General features: G+C 40.3%; 2 protein-coding genes across 13 annotated transcripts in view; one reads left to right on the top strand and one right to left on the bottom strand.

Annotated features, from left to right (window-relative positions):
* syne1b (spectrin repeat containing, nuclear envelope 1b) overlaps positions 1-11,884 on the bottom strand; it is a 67,645-nt gene extending 55,761 nt beyond the window's left edge. For 8 of the 10 annotated variants that reach the window (XM_058615468.1, XM_058615474.1, XM_058615472.1 and 5 more), the window contains exons 1-2: positions 4,977-5,439; positions 3,508-3,569 (exon numbers count right to left, since the gene is read on the bottom strand). In XM_058615468.1, the coding sequence (XP_058471451.1) occupies positions 3,508-3,569; positions 4,977-5,052 (138 nt within the window). In that variant the 5' untranslated portion in view covers positions 5,053-5,439. Of the gene's footprint in view, positions 1-3,507; positions 3,570-4,976; positions 5,440-11,675 lie in introns of those variants that run through there. The other 2 variants (XM_058615469.1, XM_058615479.1) reach the window with 1 other exon arrangement.
* Positions 11,885-13,656: 1,772 nt separating this feature from the next.
* Positions 13,657-16,826, top strand: myct1b (myc target 1b). 3 transcript variants are annotated; one of them, XM_058615727.1, is made up of 2 exons: positions 13,657-13,768; positions 15,817-16,826. In XM_058615727.1, exons 1-2 carry the CDS (start codon positions 13,744-13,746, stop codon positions 16,317-16,319), a joined length of 528 nt encoding a protein of 175 aa, XP_058471710.1. In that variant the 5' UTR covers positions 13,657-13,743; the 3' UTR covers positions 16,320-16,826. The 3 variants fall into 3 exon arrangements, with proteins under 3 accessions (XP_058471710.1, XP_058471711.1, XP_058471709.1); XM_058615728.1 differs by lacking the exon at positions 13,657-13,768 and adding an exon at positions 13,791-13,884; XM_058615726.1 differs by lacking the exon at positions 13,657-13,768 and adding an exon at positions 14,725-15,058.
* Positions 16,827-16,934: the final 108 nt, after the last annotated feature.

Here is a 16,934-nt window from a genome sequence, read left to right as displayed (position 1 = left end):
TTATTGATAAAATGATCAAACCTACACTGTTAATTCAACAGCGTGACAGGATATTAGCATTCTAACCCATTCACAGGGACGACAAGAAACCAAATGCTGTTCGTGACAAGCAGGCTTGTTTGCAACAGAGCCTCCCTACAGCTGAAAAGATGGTGCCTTCTCCTCAGCAGTGGCTCGGTGCCCAGTCCTCATACGCTGGTGCTCAGTTAACCCTAACTGGATACTGTCTCCTGATATCATATCCACACATTTACAGTGTTTGAGTAATGCTTGTATTACACAAGCATTAATGTATAAGTAAATGATATAGATTTGTAATTATTCAACAGAGCAGAAGTTTTAATTAAAAAAGCAAAGGTCGTCATGGGAATTCTTCATTTGGCACTGTATACAGGCCACTTCACAACATATTCCATGACGGGATGCAGTTGGCTGCCTATTTAGGGCAAAGCAGTGTGAAGAGATAAGCGTCTGTCATGCTGTTCTATACAAGGTCCATTAGTAGCGTATGACTCTGCATACAGTTCTGTGAAGAATAATAAATCTAATTTGAAATTTTAATATAATATCAACATTTGCTATAGTAGAACACTGTAGCGTATTGTCATATTATACCATTCATTTCACCACATCATGGGACAAATACATCTGATTCAATATAATGATGGGACTAAAATTAACAATTTGAAAATCATTCCCATTCCCTGGAAAATCAATTTACCGAGCAACAGGGTCACATGAAACTCTCTTAGAGTGGAAAAACTGTGAACATCACAGGAAAAAGTGCTTAGTAATGCAATGTCAGAGGAAGTGGAAACAAAGGCTGGAGGGAAACTGGGAGAACCAAAGGAAGTTCAAACACACTTTCACCAAAAAAGAGAAGGAGATTTAATTTAAAAAAAACAAACTCTGAAAAAAATCCCTCTCTCTGCACTGTCATGATGCAGCTTATGCTACATTATTCCTCTTGGTATGCACAGTGAGTTAGCTCGGATGCAGGGCATGAATAATGGAGACTGTGCCAATCGGCCCATCACATAACTGAGATTCTTCAAAAGTTTATAGAATCAATGCTTTCAACTACTGTGGACAGATCAAACAGAACCTCAGTTTCTTAACCATATTCCAGACTCTGAATGTCTGACTATCTGCTGATTCATCTGTGATCAGATTAAAACACACAGACTCTGACAAATTTCTTAGCGTTTGTGTCCGGTTCTTTCAAAGGTTCGCATTAATGCTTTGACGAAGCGTCAGTTATTTTTAGTCTCACAGTGTGATGTGGTATACAGCATGTGAGCATGTGTTATTGTTGTGCACTCAATGCCTTCTAATTTACAGGCATAGACCTGAGAGGCAGACAACTGCCTGCAGGGAACTGTCCTCACCCTCTCACTCTCCATCTGCACACCGCATTACTGTGCCGTCCAACCCTGTCCACACATACACTCACATAACCAAACACCCACACGCGTAACACAGGCAGACACACAAACCACACACATTTCAGTACAGTGGGCAGGATATTTTTGCAGCAAGAAGACCTGGGTTTGCGACCCAGTCGGAACAAGGGCCTTTCTGCGTGGAGTTTGCATGTTCTCCCTGTGTGTGCGTGGGTTTTCTCCGGGTTTTACGGTTTAATTGAACACTAATTTGACTGTGGGTGTGAATGTGAGAGTGAATGTTTTTTTTTGTACAGGGTGTAACCCCCCCCCCACCCCGTCCTCCTTGGCTAATCAAGCCAGAAATCTTGGTGTAATTATTGACTCACAACCACGTAAACTCTGTCACTAAGTCTGCCTATTACCACCTGAAGAACATGGCAGGATCAAGGATTTTCTGTCTAAACAAGACACCGAAAAACTTTCATTTTCAGCAGATGGGATTATTGTAATGGTGTCTTCACAGGTCTTAACAAAAAATCCATCAGGCAGCTGCAGCTGGTCCAGAATGCTGCTGCCAGAGTCCTGACTAACACCAGGAAACTGCACCACATCACACTGGTCCTCAGATCACTACACTGGCTTCCCATGAGTCAAAGGATAGATTTCAAAATCTAACTCTTGGTCTACAAAGCATTGAATGGTCTTGGACCAAAATACATCCCAGACTTATTAGTTCCCTATGAAGCATCCAGAGCTCTAAGATCATCAGGAACAGGTTCACTGTGTGTTTCCCACATGCAGAACCAAACAAAGTGAAGCAGCGTTCAGTATTCTGCTCCCCACCTGTGGAACAAACTTCCTGAGCACCTGAGGTCTGAGCTCAGACGGTCGGCTCAATTAAATTTGCCTCAACAACACAAAAGAAAAATGCATTTTTTAAAGCCTGAATATGTGACCTATAAACACACACACCCCCAGGATGTCTATATTAGGAGTTGTGTATTATTTCCACGGCAATTTACCATGACTATTTTGATATGAATGTTGATTTTAATGTAATTTCAATGTCTTTTATTTTGATGAATGTCATTTTAATAGCTTTTATTATTATTTATTTGAATGTATTTCTATGCCCTTGTAAAGCACTTTGAGTTGCCCTGTGTATGAATAGTGCTCATGCCTTGCCTAACCCACAACCCTCATGTGAAGGATAAAGCGATAGACATGGATGGATTTGAAAATGAGCTTTCATCATAATGTAAATCATGTGATCTCCGAGATAAAGACACTTCTGCACCTCCTCTGGTCTCTGTAACAGGAGGCTTTGACCAAACACAAGTCAGTTCAGAGAGAGAGAGTGGGTGCTCCACTTCTGTTGGCAGTTCACAAGTTTTTTTATACCGTGACAGTGTTTGCAGAGGAGTTATGCAAACCATGACTCCTCTGTGTCATTGAGCAATATTTTTAGATATGCCTAAAAAAAATCCTGAACAGAAGACTGGAGAGAAGCAGTTTTCAGTCTTTATTCCATAATTCTTTACTCTGCATGTTCTTAGTCACTGTTAACATAAAGAGTGTGTGAAGAGGCGAATCTCTGCATTAGCTGCACAGACACTTTTAAAAGAGAAAAACAACAAGCAGCTGTTTCTGTCCTTTTCATTGACTCTCCTCTCTGGATGACAAAGCAGAAATATCAGCGCACTGTACTTTACAGAGGGGTCTGTTCCTTCTTCATCATTACATCCAGCAAACTGTCGCTATAAACATTAAATATGATTTGATTTTGTTGGCTGAAGGACACATAAATAATGTCATTATTTGCGGTTCATTGAATACATTTAATCATCTCGCTCGGTGCTATTAGAGGCAGTCATTGTGCCGTTTTAAAGCTCGTCTCAATAACTGTTACCACGTCTGACCAAAGAGAAGCGACATGATCACGACCAGCAATAAAAAATGTATCATGTGTGTCTCTGGTGAGAAAGGTCAGCACAGCACAGCTCCAGACTCACTTGCGACGTCATTGCCTTGGTGATTTGTCTGACATGGGCCTGATGAGCTTGTAAAATCCCACAGTTTTACAACGGCCGTTCAGTGCGTTTCAGTGGAAATTCACACTTACCTTTGCTAGATGAGAATTGATCCATTTTGTGAAGGTTCTCTTCTGCACCGCCTCTTGCTCATCTGAAAACCGGGGCACACACAGAATATGTCAATACACGGTAGATGCGACGCCTCGTGCCACAAGTCTAATTTTTGAGATGAGAGGACAAACAATCAGCCGGCAGGAACAGATGCAGCAGGGCTTACTGTATCGATCAGTGATTACAACTGGTTTTGGAATTCTCTAGCAGCCAGGTTATCACAACAGAAATCCTCTGATCAACAGAGGAAGCGTTTGTGTGTATACAGCAGCAGTGCAGGGCCGGGTGGGGACAAGAAGCCTTTTTGAGCAGTAGTTTCACCAGCACTTCTTCTCCGTCTGTCCTGACATGAAACAAATCACTTCCTATGTGCAGCACAGGAACTGGAGTGGGAATGAGACACTTGTAATGGAGCTGTAGATGTGTGGAGCTGATGGGCTGAATCAGCATTGTGTCACATCATTTATTCACATTTAAAAGTTAAACAATACAGTTTTAATATCAATAAATATCGAAGACCAATAGTGGAGAAAATTATATTGCAATAATTATTGTTATTGAATCATTGCCCAGGCCTAGATATGGATTATAGGTGCCACAGACACATTAAACACATAAAATATTCATTCCTAACTATAACTTTTATGAGTTATAGCCTTTGTAGGACTTCATTTCACTCCTGCCTCTGGGAGACGTTGGCTGCATCACAACAGCCACGCATCAATTTCCACTGGACATTAATAAAGTATTCTGATTCTGAATAGTGCGACTTCTGCAGTGGTTACATCTGTGCAGCGTCATTAACACAAGCTTCTCAGCATTGGTATAAGAGATTGCCTTGAGAAAAGCTCTCAAAAAGAGGTCATACAGGGAGATTAGAGATGGAGAGGGGAGGGAATTTCTGCCAACCCATTCTACCAAGCCCCTCTGTGCTCACTAATAACATGCGTGATTGTGCAGGTCACCCTCAGCCTCTTTTGTGTCCTATTATACATTCCTCATGCATAATGCATGAGGAATCGTAGGTGACCATAAACATGATTTCCTCACTATGCTTGTGCTGCTGTGGCGCGACAATGGCTGATTCCTGACACCCTGTCACGCACGCCGGTGGGCTATCGTGCTGCACAGTGCTATAGTGGCCATTTTTAAAACATCCACCCTCAGAGATATAGGCAGTGTGGTCACGTGTTTAAGGAAGCAATGTGAACAATATACAGGGCGCAAAGACGTCAAGTTAACCCACAGGCAAATGCTTCATTACTGATGCACAGGGGATGTCCACTGAGGCATAGCACACTCAGAGACACACACACACGCTGCACACAAACAGCTGCAGAACTAGTTCACATAGCAGGGATTCACCCACAGTTTGTATATGTTGTGTGCCACATTAGCCATGTAGGCTCACACTGATGAGATATTAAACTGCTGCTGCTCTACTTACCACGGAGATACTGAAAAAACCCAGTCACCAGGTTTAAAGAAGTCTTCCTGATTGATACATCCTTAAAGTGAGCCATTCTGCACCCCACTCTCCGGCTCTCTCCCTTTGCCTTTCATGAGTTCCAGTGTGCATATGCGTGTGTGTGTGTGAAAATAAGATCCACAGTGGAAAAAAAAAAAAAAAACAGTGGTCCTTTCCCTTTTTTTCCCCAACAGGAAGCAAAACAGATCTGGCTGCCTGGTTTCCTTTAATGACAGCCCGAGAGCTGCTGGAGGCTGTGATGAAAACGTCCCCTCCTCCCTGACACTCTCACACACTCTCTCTCTCACACACGCACACACACACATACACACACACAGACAGCAGAGGAGAAAACTCTAACTGAAAGGGTGATTCACATTCCCAGCCTTCCCTCTTCCTGTGTTTTTGCTATCCAGAGGAGCCATGCCTGTGGGGACGTGCACAGCCCCCGCTGCACTGCCTCGCTCTATCACCATACCACCGTCTGAGGATGGAGAGAGATCGGCTCCATGCGCGGCTCCACCAATCAGCAAGCGGGAGGTGGTGATGTCACAGGCTCAGCTGCATTATCCAGATTTGAGCTTGGTGTGTGTGTGTGTGTGTGTGTGTGTGTATATATTTTACTATAAGATTTGTCTAATCTTCTGTGAGACTGACACATTTTGAGTGCATTAGTATACAAGCAATTAGAGAAAAAAAATTATGTTTTAAACAACAACAATGATAATAACAATAATAATAATAATAATAGAATTTTTGGCTGTAAAACTGTAAAACAGTGACGTCCCTAAAGGTCTGTTAATTAACAGAGCAGAAAAAAATTAAGAGACTGCTGCACAAGGCTCACCATGGTGCAACAAATCTTAATTATTAATGCCAGAGCTGGTGAATGACATCTACCAGCTGCTCTCCCTTTCTGTCTGTGTGTCAATGCTATTGTGACGACAAAGCTGACACGCCCACCTCGGGCTTCCCTTTGCATGCACAATAATGTGCATACTCTGTCCTGTAAGAGCGACAAGAACCAGTCTCCTCCAGTTCTCTGAATAAGACACACACACAGCAGTGAATAAGTACAGTGCTAGACAGCTTATCATCTCCTGTAGAAAGAAAAATCCCTTTATTCTTAATCTTTCATGACCACCGGCATACTAAAAGCTTTTCTGATATACTAAAAATAGATGTGAGCTTGATTCTATTATTATTGCTCTAAAGACTTGCTGGTGGAACTGGCCCAGAAAAGCTATTTGGGTGAGAGTGTTTTTTTTTTTATGTTCTCCTTTTAAATCAAAGCAGAAAAGGGTTACCATTAATATGATGTTGACGGATGAACAATGAGCTGTGAGCAGATCCTATAATCAAGGCTCAAAGTTATTAATGAGCAGATAAGCCTCTTACAAAAATAAAATCATAAAAGTTAGGTAGTGTGATGAGTTACATACTCAAATTGGGGTTTTCAGGACTTTCAGGAATTACAAAAAAAGATATAACAATGAAGTTTTTTATTTTTGATGTCGTCTACTGTGTTAGCAGTTAACATTATTTGTGTTGCACTACTATTTGGAAATTATTTACTCATATCTTTAAACTTGTTTCACCAACCTCCTCCTTGGATGCACAACATGTTATGTTTTTTTAATTAGAATCAAGATAAATGTAAATTACTTAAAAAAAAAAAAAAAATGTTTTACAGATTGTACACAATGACCCAAAACAATAGTCTCATCTACTAAGATGTGCAACACATATTCATAATGTAACTTTCCATGTTGATAAGTGTCCATGAAAGTCCAAACAACATTAACATCAGCTTAAAGGTCAATCAAAGAGGTCAAACGTCTATAAAAATGTTTGTTTTGCTGTCTCTCTTATTATTCTATACCGCCAACGTCAAACAGGTGCAACCCTGGAAAAAAAAAAAAACTCCACTGAAGGGAAGTGATGTATTTTTGTTTCCACTAGAGGCTACAAGGGCAACAAAATCCGCAGTGCTGGGTTTGGCTCAATAGCTCGTCTCGTATCAAGGGTACATCCTTTGATACTTGAAACATTGCTTCAAATCTATATACCACATATGAAATGTAAAATTAAATTGCAACCCAAGTGTGAGCTGATGTTTTCCTCATATTCCAGCTGCTCCATGCTACTGTACATCCAGCTAAGGAGCTGTCCAGAGTCCTGAATGTAGTTGTTTCACTTAATAAGTTGGTCTGGTAAGTCTGGTTACAGGTTCTTTTCAGGTTGCATCCATATGCTAAAATCACTTTAAGGGGCCATTTCTAAGTTGTTTCTGTGGCTGAACATGGTGGTGATGGCTGTGTAGCCTCAGCTACATCGGCTGTATGTTAAACAGACCACAGTTGCAAGACTAACTTCATTTCGTTGAACCCAGACATTCAGAGACATCACCTGCAATCAAGCATCTACTGAATTATACAAGCTGGCATTCACACTGGTGTTCACTCATATGTACTGAGCTTTATCATCTACTTTCCACTATACCAGTGATTCCCAAACTGGGGTATACAAAGTGATGTAAGGGGTACGTGAAGACAAAAAGTCTTGACCTTAACATGTAAAGTGCTTCAGATAATGTATGTTATGAATTGGCGCCATACAAATAAAATTATTATTATTATAGGAAAATATTAAATGATGTGATGAATGAAGTCAGAGTGCTTTTGAAACCAGCAGAGTCGCCCCCTAGTGGGGGTCATATGCAGTCTATGGCAGTGTTTCTCAATCCTGATCCTGGGGACCCACTCCCCTGCATGTTTTCAAAGTTTCCCTGCTCCAACACACCTGATTCAAATAAATGGGTTGTTGTCAGGCTCATGCAGAGCTTGCTGATTATCTGACCATTTGAATCAGGTGTGTTGGAGCAGGGAAACATGCAGGGCAGTGGGTCCCCAGGATGAGGATTGAGAAACCCAGGTCTATGGCCACAACACATGATGTTATAATCAGTGAGCAATCTGAACGTTGTACAGGGGTCTGAACATTTTCTGAACATACTGGTTAATAACTGACAAGCATGTAATCCTCCTCAACAGAAGCTCATTACATCATTACATCTTGGTCAGCTGATTTAATTAATCCCGATATATCTAAGAGTCAATTAAAAGAGGAAATGTCCGAGCAACAGCATCGAACCACTAACACATCTGCTATTCACATGTGTAATGGAGTACTTAAGGTGATCTTAGGACAGATGATACCTTTGGCAATACTGTGCTATAGGTGGTTGGCTTCATTGGCCCATGTCGGTCACCTGGGAGAAGCGTAAAAGCCCACTCACTCTGTTGTTGTTCCACTTAGTCGAGAGCAGCCATACTTCAGCTCTGACAGGTCAACAACAAAGAGGCAGGGAGAAGAAATGATCTGCAGGCTGGACCGGAGCCAGACACTGAGACACAGGAATTATTGCTTTGGTGAACAGTTTCCTATTCTTATGATCAGACAAACAAAATCACAGAAAACATGCACAGTATTATAAGAGGACTGTGAACTCCTCTTTTTGGACTGCTTATGGAAATATGATTTCAGAATCCGCTGTACGCTTTTACTTTGGGATCTATTTCACAAATAAAATGTCTAACTGGACAAAAACCTGGAAATATTTGTTAGAATTAAAGGACTTCTACTTTTTAATGAATACAATTGACACCAATGTGATTTACTGGCACTCTACTCTTTCTCAAGTGACATAAATAAGCTAAAATGATCACAGAAAAGATGTGGTTTCCACCTTTTTGCAGCCCTGGAACAGTCTGAGGTAGCTTGGTTTAGTGTGCGGTAGAGTGGGAACTATGTCATGTGTTCATGAGCTCATAACAGTTTGACGACTGTCTGTCTGTCTATAGCAGATGTTACTGACACTGTTGAGAGGCAGCACCTTACAGCTGACAATAACGTACAAGCTTAAGTTTCTGTACAACAGCCGAAATGAAACAGGAACACCAATTTTCAGCTGCGCTCTACCACAGGTGTTTTTAATTTCATTGAATTTAGTTTGTGACTTATCTACAACAAAGGGTGCATTTTTGCAAACAGCTGAAAAGGGCATTCATCAGTTGTTCAATAAACAGAAATGTTATGGGGTTTTTGAGTGGCAAAACCTTAAAGCCTGGGTTTGCAACCCGGTTTGACCGAGTGCCTTTCTGTATGGATTTTCCATGTTCTCCCCGTGTTTGCGTGTGTTTTCTCTGAGGCTCTGTGGTTAGTTAAACACTCTAAATTGACCATATGTGTGAATCTGAGAGTGAATGGTTGTTCGTCTCTGTGTGTTGGCCCTGCAATGAACCGGCGACCTGTCCAGGCCAGGGTGTACTCAGAGACTTTCACCCTGTGTCATGTGGGATTGGCTACAGCTCTCCATGACCCTCATGTGGAGAATAAAGCAGTAAACAATAAATGAATGAATGAATGACTTAATATCAATTGCAGCCCGAATAATTTTCTTCTTTGTGTCATTTGTTTACTTATCAAAGGTATTAAGGAGGCTAAATCCTACACAATGTTTCACAAACAATTACTGGAAATCTAAAAAAAACCTTCAGAGACTTCTCACTCACACAGTATGTGAGATTAGATCTCATTACTTCCCGACATTGGCAGGGAGGGCATCATTCGTCGCATGTCAAATGTCAGACCAAATCCTTTGTCAGTGGTGTGATTTCATATCCTGTTTGACGTGCAGCTTCAACTACAGTGAAACCCACAAGAGCCAAAGTCATAATGAGAGCAGCATGCCTGTCGTTCACACACTTCAGCAAACATTAAACAGGCATTAATTGTACCCAGAGGGCATTTAGGTTTGCTGCTCTCTTGTCAAATGAACAAGAAACAAAACATAGCCTGAGGTAGTAAGAAGTTGTAATCCAAACATATTTCAATCAGGAGAGACTACTTATACTATACTATAATAGACTACTAATATTAATAAGCAGAGTGATGTGATGATCAGTATTTTAAGAGAGATATCAAAGCTGAGGGCATCAACTGTACAAATCCAACGGAAGTCCAGACACCACAGCATTCAACATTATTATAATAATTCATGTGGACCTTTGCTCAAGTCAAAATGCAGTGACCCTCCCTGCAGGACACATTTAACAACAGGAAGCTTGCATTTGATCACCAACAATAAAAAAAAAAGTTCCATGTAAAACTACTCTGTTACTCTCCATCTACACCTACGACCTCAGGCAACTAATGACTTCCAGATGTGACCTGACACCAAACTCCACTTCAAGACATGGAACACAGCAACAGCGTTGGCACTCTGCAGTGCAGATTATGATATTTAATAATTTCCTTTCATTTCCATTTAGATTTTTCTTTTCAGCAGCAGCTGTTTGGTCAATTTTATTAAAAAAGATTTAATTAAGATAAGAAAAGTTTAATTAAGATAAAAAAATTATAAATAAAACAAAACACCAAACAACACCATTAACAGGTGGATTTTGTGATGACTAATTCCACTACTTGTGCTCAAAATATAATATGAATAACAAGTGAATGGATATAGTTGTGCAGCACACAGGAAATCAAGTCTTTCTATGGCAGGAACTGGGCAACAGTGGCATAACCGCAGACAAAGGTTTCACAGCAAGTAGCCATGGTAACAGGTTACAACATACAATATTTCTTGGTATACTGAGTATCCAGAAATAAAACACTGAGCAGAAGATGAATCCAGGGTAAATCAACTGTAGTGCTGTCGTGATAACTGAGGCCTAAAGCTCTTGTAACAAAAGGGGACACACACACACACACCAACAAATAGAGATTCCCGCTATTGATCCAACACTTTTCAAGGGCAGGAGGGGTGTCAAATTGTTGTCTGTGGTTTGTCTGTGCATACATGGATCTAGAGTTGTGACTCAGTATATCATGTTTAGACTCAGACTTAAAAAGTTCATTAGGAAGTTCAAAAACAAGATCTTCTTCAGACAAGACGACTTTGTCCTCTGATGTGACATCAAAAAACAAATGCCTCTGCAACATTGCAAATATGTTCTATCATATTCTCATCAAAGAAGAAAATCTGATTTAAAAACATTAAGACGTGCGGATGAAAGGAAAGCTCGGAATCATGTGTTGAGATCATGAGTTTCACAATATCTACTGCATGAAATGGATAATAATACATCCGTAATAATCCAATATGGGCTAACAGACAAAGTGTTTCGCCTTCTATGGGCTGGTCACAAGATATCACAAGAGTTAAGATTGAATTCCATTTATTCCAAATATGATTATGTGCTGTTTAAAAAATATATATAACATTCGAGAACAAAAGACACAAAGTAGAAATCAAATCAAATTACCTAAACCCTTGAGAACAAGTATAAATATATATTTTTTAAATGCACTACATTTAAATTAAAGGTGCTTTTATATGACAAGAGAATTCAGAGAGACACATACATGTAGTAGACAGCAACCGGACTAACCCGTGATGGGAATTCTACAAAGCAGTGAAGGTTAATTTAGAGCTTTAAAGTGCCCGAATGCTCCTGTGTGAGAGGGTGTGTGTATTTAAGCACCAGTGCATGAGCATCCTGTCTTGCAGAACCTGGCAAACTTCACATGGGCATCCAGCCCAGTCATTGAATCAGCACAATATCACTGTGCAGCAAAGCTGGAGGAGAAGCCAAAGGAAATGACACTTACCCTGCAGTTTTTGCATCACATTGGTGATGTCCACAGACCTTCGACCCAAGAAGGAGGCCATGGTGTCTCACTGCAACTGTACGACAAGGTGGATCACAGCTGAAGATGTTTCACAGCAGTCCTGAGTGGGACATCCCCTCTGCCCCGTCACTCCCTCTCCTCTCCTCTCCTCTCCTCTGCCTCTCACTCGCTCTCTTTCTAATTTCACTGCAGGAGCAGGCCCAATTGAATCTCAGGTTTCATGCAGGGACAAGCAGGTTTGCTGTCCAATAGAAACACATCTTCCATTGACTGCCTGTGAAAGAGAAGCACGTTAATAGGGTTTCAAATGATTGTGTTACTCACTGTTTGTCCCTAAGCCTACTACCTTCAGAACCAACAAAGCAGTGTAGCTGCACATTCACACTGAAATCCCCTTGTGAACTCAGCTTTTTGTATGTAACACAAACTTTGCACACTCATCTGTTCTGCACCGTTTGCCTCAGTCATTGTTCCTAGACAGAGATAACAATATTTCTGCTTCCAGTAAGTTGAACACATATTAATAACCCTATTACCCTATTAGTTCTTAACAGTGTTGCCTGTATTGTTATAGTTTGCTCATGAGATATAGCATTAGAAATAATAAATGTCATTGATAAACTTTCCTTACAGAAGACATAATGTCATAAGGTGGTGATGACACGTGTGCTTTTCAGCCTCTTTGACAAGTCAATATGTCTGCAGCCTCTTGAATTATGCAAATCTATGTTCCTATTTTACAAATACTACCTACTACAAATACTGAGAATGGGAATCCATACACAGGACACTGCATTGACTTCCATTCATCTGGACGACCTAAACAATGTGTTATCCCTTACCATAACCAGTTACTGCCTAAACTGTACCTAACCTCAATTCAAAAATATTTAGCCCCAAAACTAGTTCCTCAAAAGTGAGGCTCTGTTTTAGGACGACTGGTCCTGACAAGGGCAGTGGTTTGTGTCAGAAAAGCTTCTACATATGCAACAAAGACATATTGCTTTGCAAACTCAAAATGTCATAATGTGAATACAGACACTCAGCGGCCATTTAGACATGAAACACAGCTGTTACACAATTTCACCGAGTAACTACATGAAAAAAAGAGAAGTTTACTGAGAAATTTTACAGGAGGAAGTCAAAATTCAGACATACAGCAACACATACGAAAACATTAACTGCTAACTGCTGTTCTAAAGGTTCGCATTCACTGGACAACAGGCCTAGATATAAATATAATGTACAAAGCATATGGTTTAAGGTCATAATGAATATTTATTTGAACTGAATTACTGTCAAAAAGGGAGGGAACCGGATGCCGAAGTGATGCACAGCTGATAACTCCCTAAATCATAATTATATTGCGCATATATTGGACTATGGGTTATTTGACTTAACATATTTGGAAGGTGCGGTATCGTGTACCTTTGATGTTATCTGATAAAGGACACACCGACCGTGGAACGTTGATGTTATATTGTAACCGAAAAAGGAGAAATGAACATGTAGTCCCAGAATAAACAGCAGTTTGTTACTTTGTGAAACCAAGTTACCACAGATGGTTGTTTGAGTGGTGGTTTGCAGGCTACAACAGCGCCACACAACTCGAAAGTCACCGAACACCACCGGAACAAACCGAAGAAGCAGGTGCCTGAAAGCTTCCTTGTAAATAAACGAAGCTTCAGTGAACGACCACCACCCTTCCACACACATTAAACTACCATTAAAAGTGACATTTAACATTGTATCTTACCGCTGTGAGCACTGCAGCGCAGCATGGCAACTTTTCAAAGGGGGGGAAGTGTCTGCGTGTGTGTGTGTGTGTGTGTGTTGCGCGGTTGCCAGTGGTAACAGTGAAAATGAAACAGGCTAAGTAAGAAAGTAAGGTAATGTTCTGACCACAAGAAGAAGAAGAGCGCGCACAAACAAAAATCAACACTTAGAGGAGAAAGGGGATGAAGAGGGGGAGGAGTCAGGGTTCTTGCTTTCATTATTTAATTTGGGGAAAAAAGGTTGTATTCATTCTTTGGTTCAACACGGAGGAATGCTTTCCATCACACAACCGGAAGGTAACGTTCCCAGAACGTTCTTGGAACGTTACCGAACGATATAGCATGAAAGCTAAATGAAACAGCAAGCAAGTAAACAAATTGAGACTCCTGCTGTTTCTCCTTCAATGAAAAATGTAATTATTTCCATTCAGTTTACTGTGTGTCATGTGAGTTCTCCATCTTTCCATCTTCATATGTGGTTAAAGTGTATTTTGAGAACAGTCAGTTTGTTTGTAGACAGACTCTGAACTTGTAACAGTGTATTTTACTCTTTTTTTGGCATTTCTACTTTTACTTATGTTGCATGTACAGTACATGTAAAGTAAAACAGCTTTACTACTGGCTAATTTCATTTGTTTGAATACTCTTTCCATTAATTACAGTGCTGACAAAATGTCAGTTAATAACTTTTTCTCTTATTATACATATATATTTCCCCTTTGGAACCTCGATTGGCATATTGCAAAGGCTTGTATTGGTGTTAAAGTATCCAGTAGAATCACAGTGCCACCTGCTGGACATCTGTGCAATGTGAGTGTCTTAACTAAACATTTAAACAGGGAGTTTAGTTCATATACGTTTGTCTTATTTACATTTATGAATATATCACTTTAAATAAAGTGGGGTGGATTTTGGGTGGTGGTGATGCAGAAAGCTGTTGGAGTTATCAGCCTGCAAATTCTGAGGTCATGAGTGAAGTGGGAACAGCAACAATTGAAGGAAATCCCCATTGAGACCAAGAGCTTGATAGCCTGCAAACTCCCCAGTGGATGGTTTTTACTTTCATGGGACATTTTATCCACAACTCTGTCAGGACTCTTAGAAACATCAGAGGGAGGATTGTATGTAGTTTCTCCCCCCACATTCTTAGTAAGAACACATTTGTGTCGTTAATAATTCTTTTTTGCAAACATCATATTTACATGAAGACACATGGACTGTAACGACACGCGTCACTTCACACAAAAAAATAAATGGTGCCAAGAGGACAATTGTTAAAACACCCTGATACATAGGAAATGATGCAAAAGGAAACAACCCTGTTTCCCAGTGTTATGTCCCACACAGATAAGCAATGCATTTGCTAATTTTAAAGCCAGAGAGGGAAGGAAGCATGACAGCAAAGTTTCCGCCACAGCAAACATTAGAAGGGGGGGAAAAAAGTCAAGAAGCCTGTCTTGGAAAAAGCTCAGTGTTGGATGTGACTGCTCGGAGTCAGGGTGGAATCTTTCACACCGGCTTATGGTGGAATAATGGCACACAATGAAACACATCCCTTTATGGAAATACTAAGTTCAGTTAATCTCGGTGAGTGTTTCTGTTTTTGTCTCTTGTGAATACTTACTCTTTGGCAACAACACATATTATTAATAATTATGTTTTCCAGTGCAGTGGAAAATCGGGAAATGAGTGTAGAATACATTTTAGGAAGTGTAGTGTATATTATATGTCCACTGTATATCTGTAAAGTTTATGTATTCTCCCCAGGATCAAAATATCTAGTATTCTGTATCACAATTTTAAACTTTTGTGTATACCACTGTAGCGTTTTTATGCCTGCATGCTTTTGTTTTACTCACATTACAGCTTTTATTTAGTTTTCTTTTTTCTCTTTTTTTTAACACCACCTCTACATTTGTGAAGCACTGAAAGCTGGAGTTATATTTGATACTAAAATTTATTTTTATATTTTATTTTATACATATATATGTATATATATACATATATATATATATGTATACAATCTTTCTATAGTCGGTTTGTGCTTCAACATAAGGATGGACCAAACTCACACATGCAACATCTATGATGTAAGATTTTTATGTAACACTGTGTCGAGTGTAGCAGTAGCCACCAATCATAAATCAATATCTGAGATCCACTTTGTTTAGCGAGTGCAAACTCTGCATCTATGATAAAAACAGGTTTTGTTTCAAACTGAAACGCAGCTACAATCATCCTCTGGGGAGTCGGCAACAACACAAAGCACCGAGCCTCGCACTCTGCCAAGTTATTTTAATCTTGCACTGCTTCCCTTTCCTGAATCTTTCTTACTTTCTCTGCAGGTGATATGATTCTTGCCTTCTGTTTATCAATGCTAGTGGGCCTTCTGCTTGGCGCTCTGGTGTACGTCCTGTTGACCTGGGCGTCCAGGCGTCAAGCCACTGTCATGATCACGAGACGTTCCAATAGGAAAACTCGCACCTCACAATCAAACAACCCAACGAATGGCCAGCTGGGCCTTTACAGAAGCACCTTTCTGAGTGTCTACAGGCAACCGTCTCTGGAGCCTGTGGGTCCACTGGGGAGCAAACCTGGAGCAGAGACCTCCACCTTCCGACCAGTCGCCAAGAGGAGCAGAGCCGGCCTGGAGATGGCAGAGGACACCCAGGTGGACATGCCTGAGGACACAGCGGCTTCCATCTCATCCGATTCAGAATCACTTGTGCCAAACAAGAGACACTCCTTCTGGTTGGGGGGCAATGGACTGAAAGGATTCCTCCCCTCTCACACTGGCCCTCCTGCGTACGACAGTGTCATCCATGCATTTGAAGAGACTTGCACTTGAAACAAAAACACAACAAACACTGAAAAACAACAACATTGTGGGATTACAACAGACTCTGCGGCTGTGTTCTGATCTGCAGATTTCTCTGCAAACTGAATTATAAGCCATTTCTGCCACATCTCGGCATGTGACTGAATAGCAGAGTCAGCTGAGTATTACATAATGGGGATATAGATTAGAGTTGCAACTAACTTATTGTACAATTTGTAGATTATCAGTTAACCAGTTACCTTTCTCTATGCAATGTCACACAATATAACAAACATATTCATCGCAGGGTCTAAAGTGATGACCTGAATATTCATAAAACACAAACAAGCAAATAACATAATACTTTTGAGTTCTAAAATACAAGCATATGCTTTCTTGTAGGATGTCATTGTTCTCCAGCTCAGAAACAAAGCACATTTGACTGTAATGGTGTAAAAAAAAAATGGAGGGAAAATGAAAACACTGTGTCCTACATATAATTATCTAAAAACACAATAAAATTGAATGATGATTTAATTCTAGTGCATTTGTTTTTATGCAAAACATTTAATGGAGATAAGTACATTTACTTTAAATGAATTAATTGAATCTAGTGCGATCATATGCAACTTTAATGTGACATGG

This window comes from Solea solea, chromosome 18 (assembly GCF_958295425.1).
Source record: "Solea solea chromosome 18, fSolSol10.1, whole genome shotgun sequence".
Classification (NCBI taxonomy): domain Eukaryota; kingdom Metazoa; phylum Chordata; class Actinopteri; order Pleuronectiformes; family Soleidae; genus Solea; species Solea solea.
The sequence above is the reverse complement of the archived record's forward strand: the minus strand, read 5'-3'. Positions and strand labels throughout refer to the sequence as shown.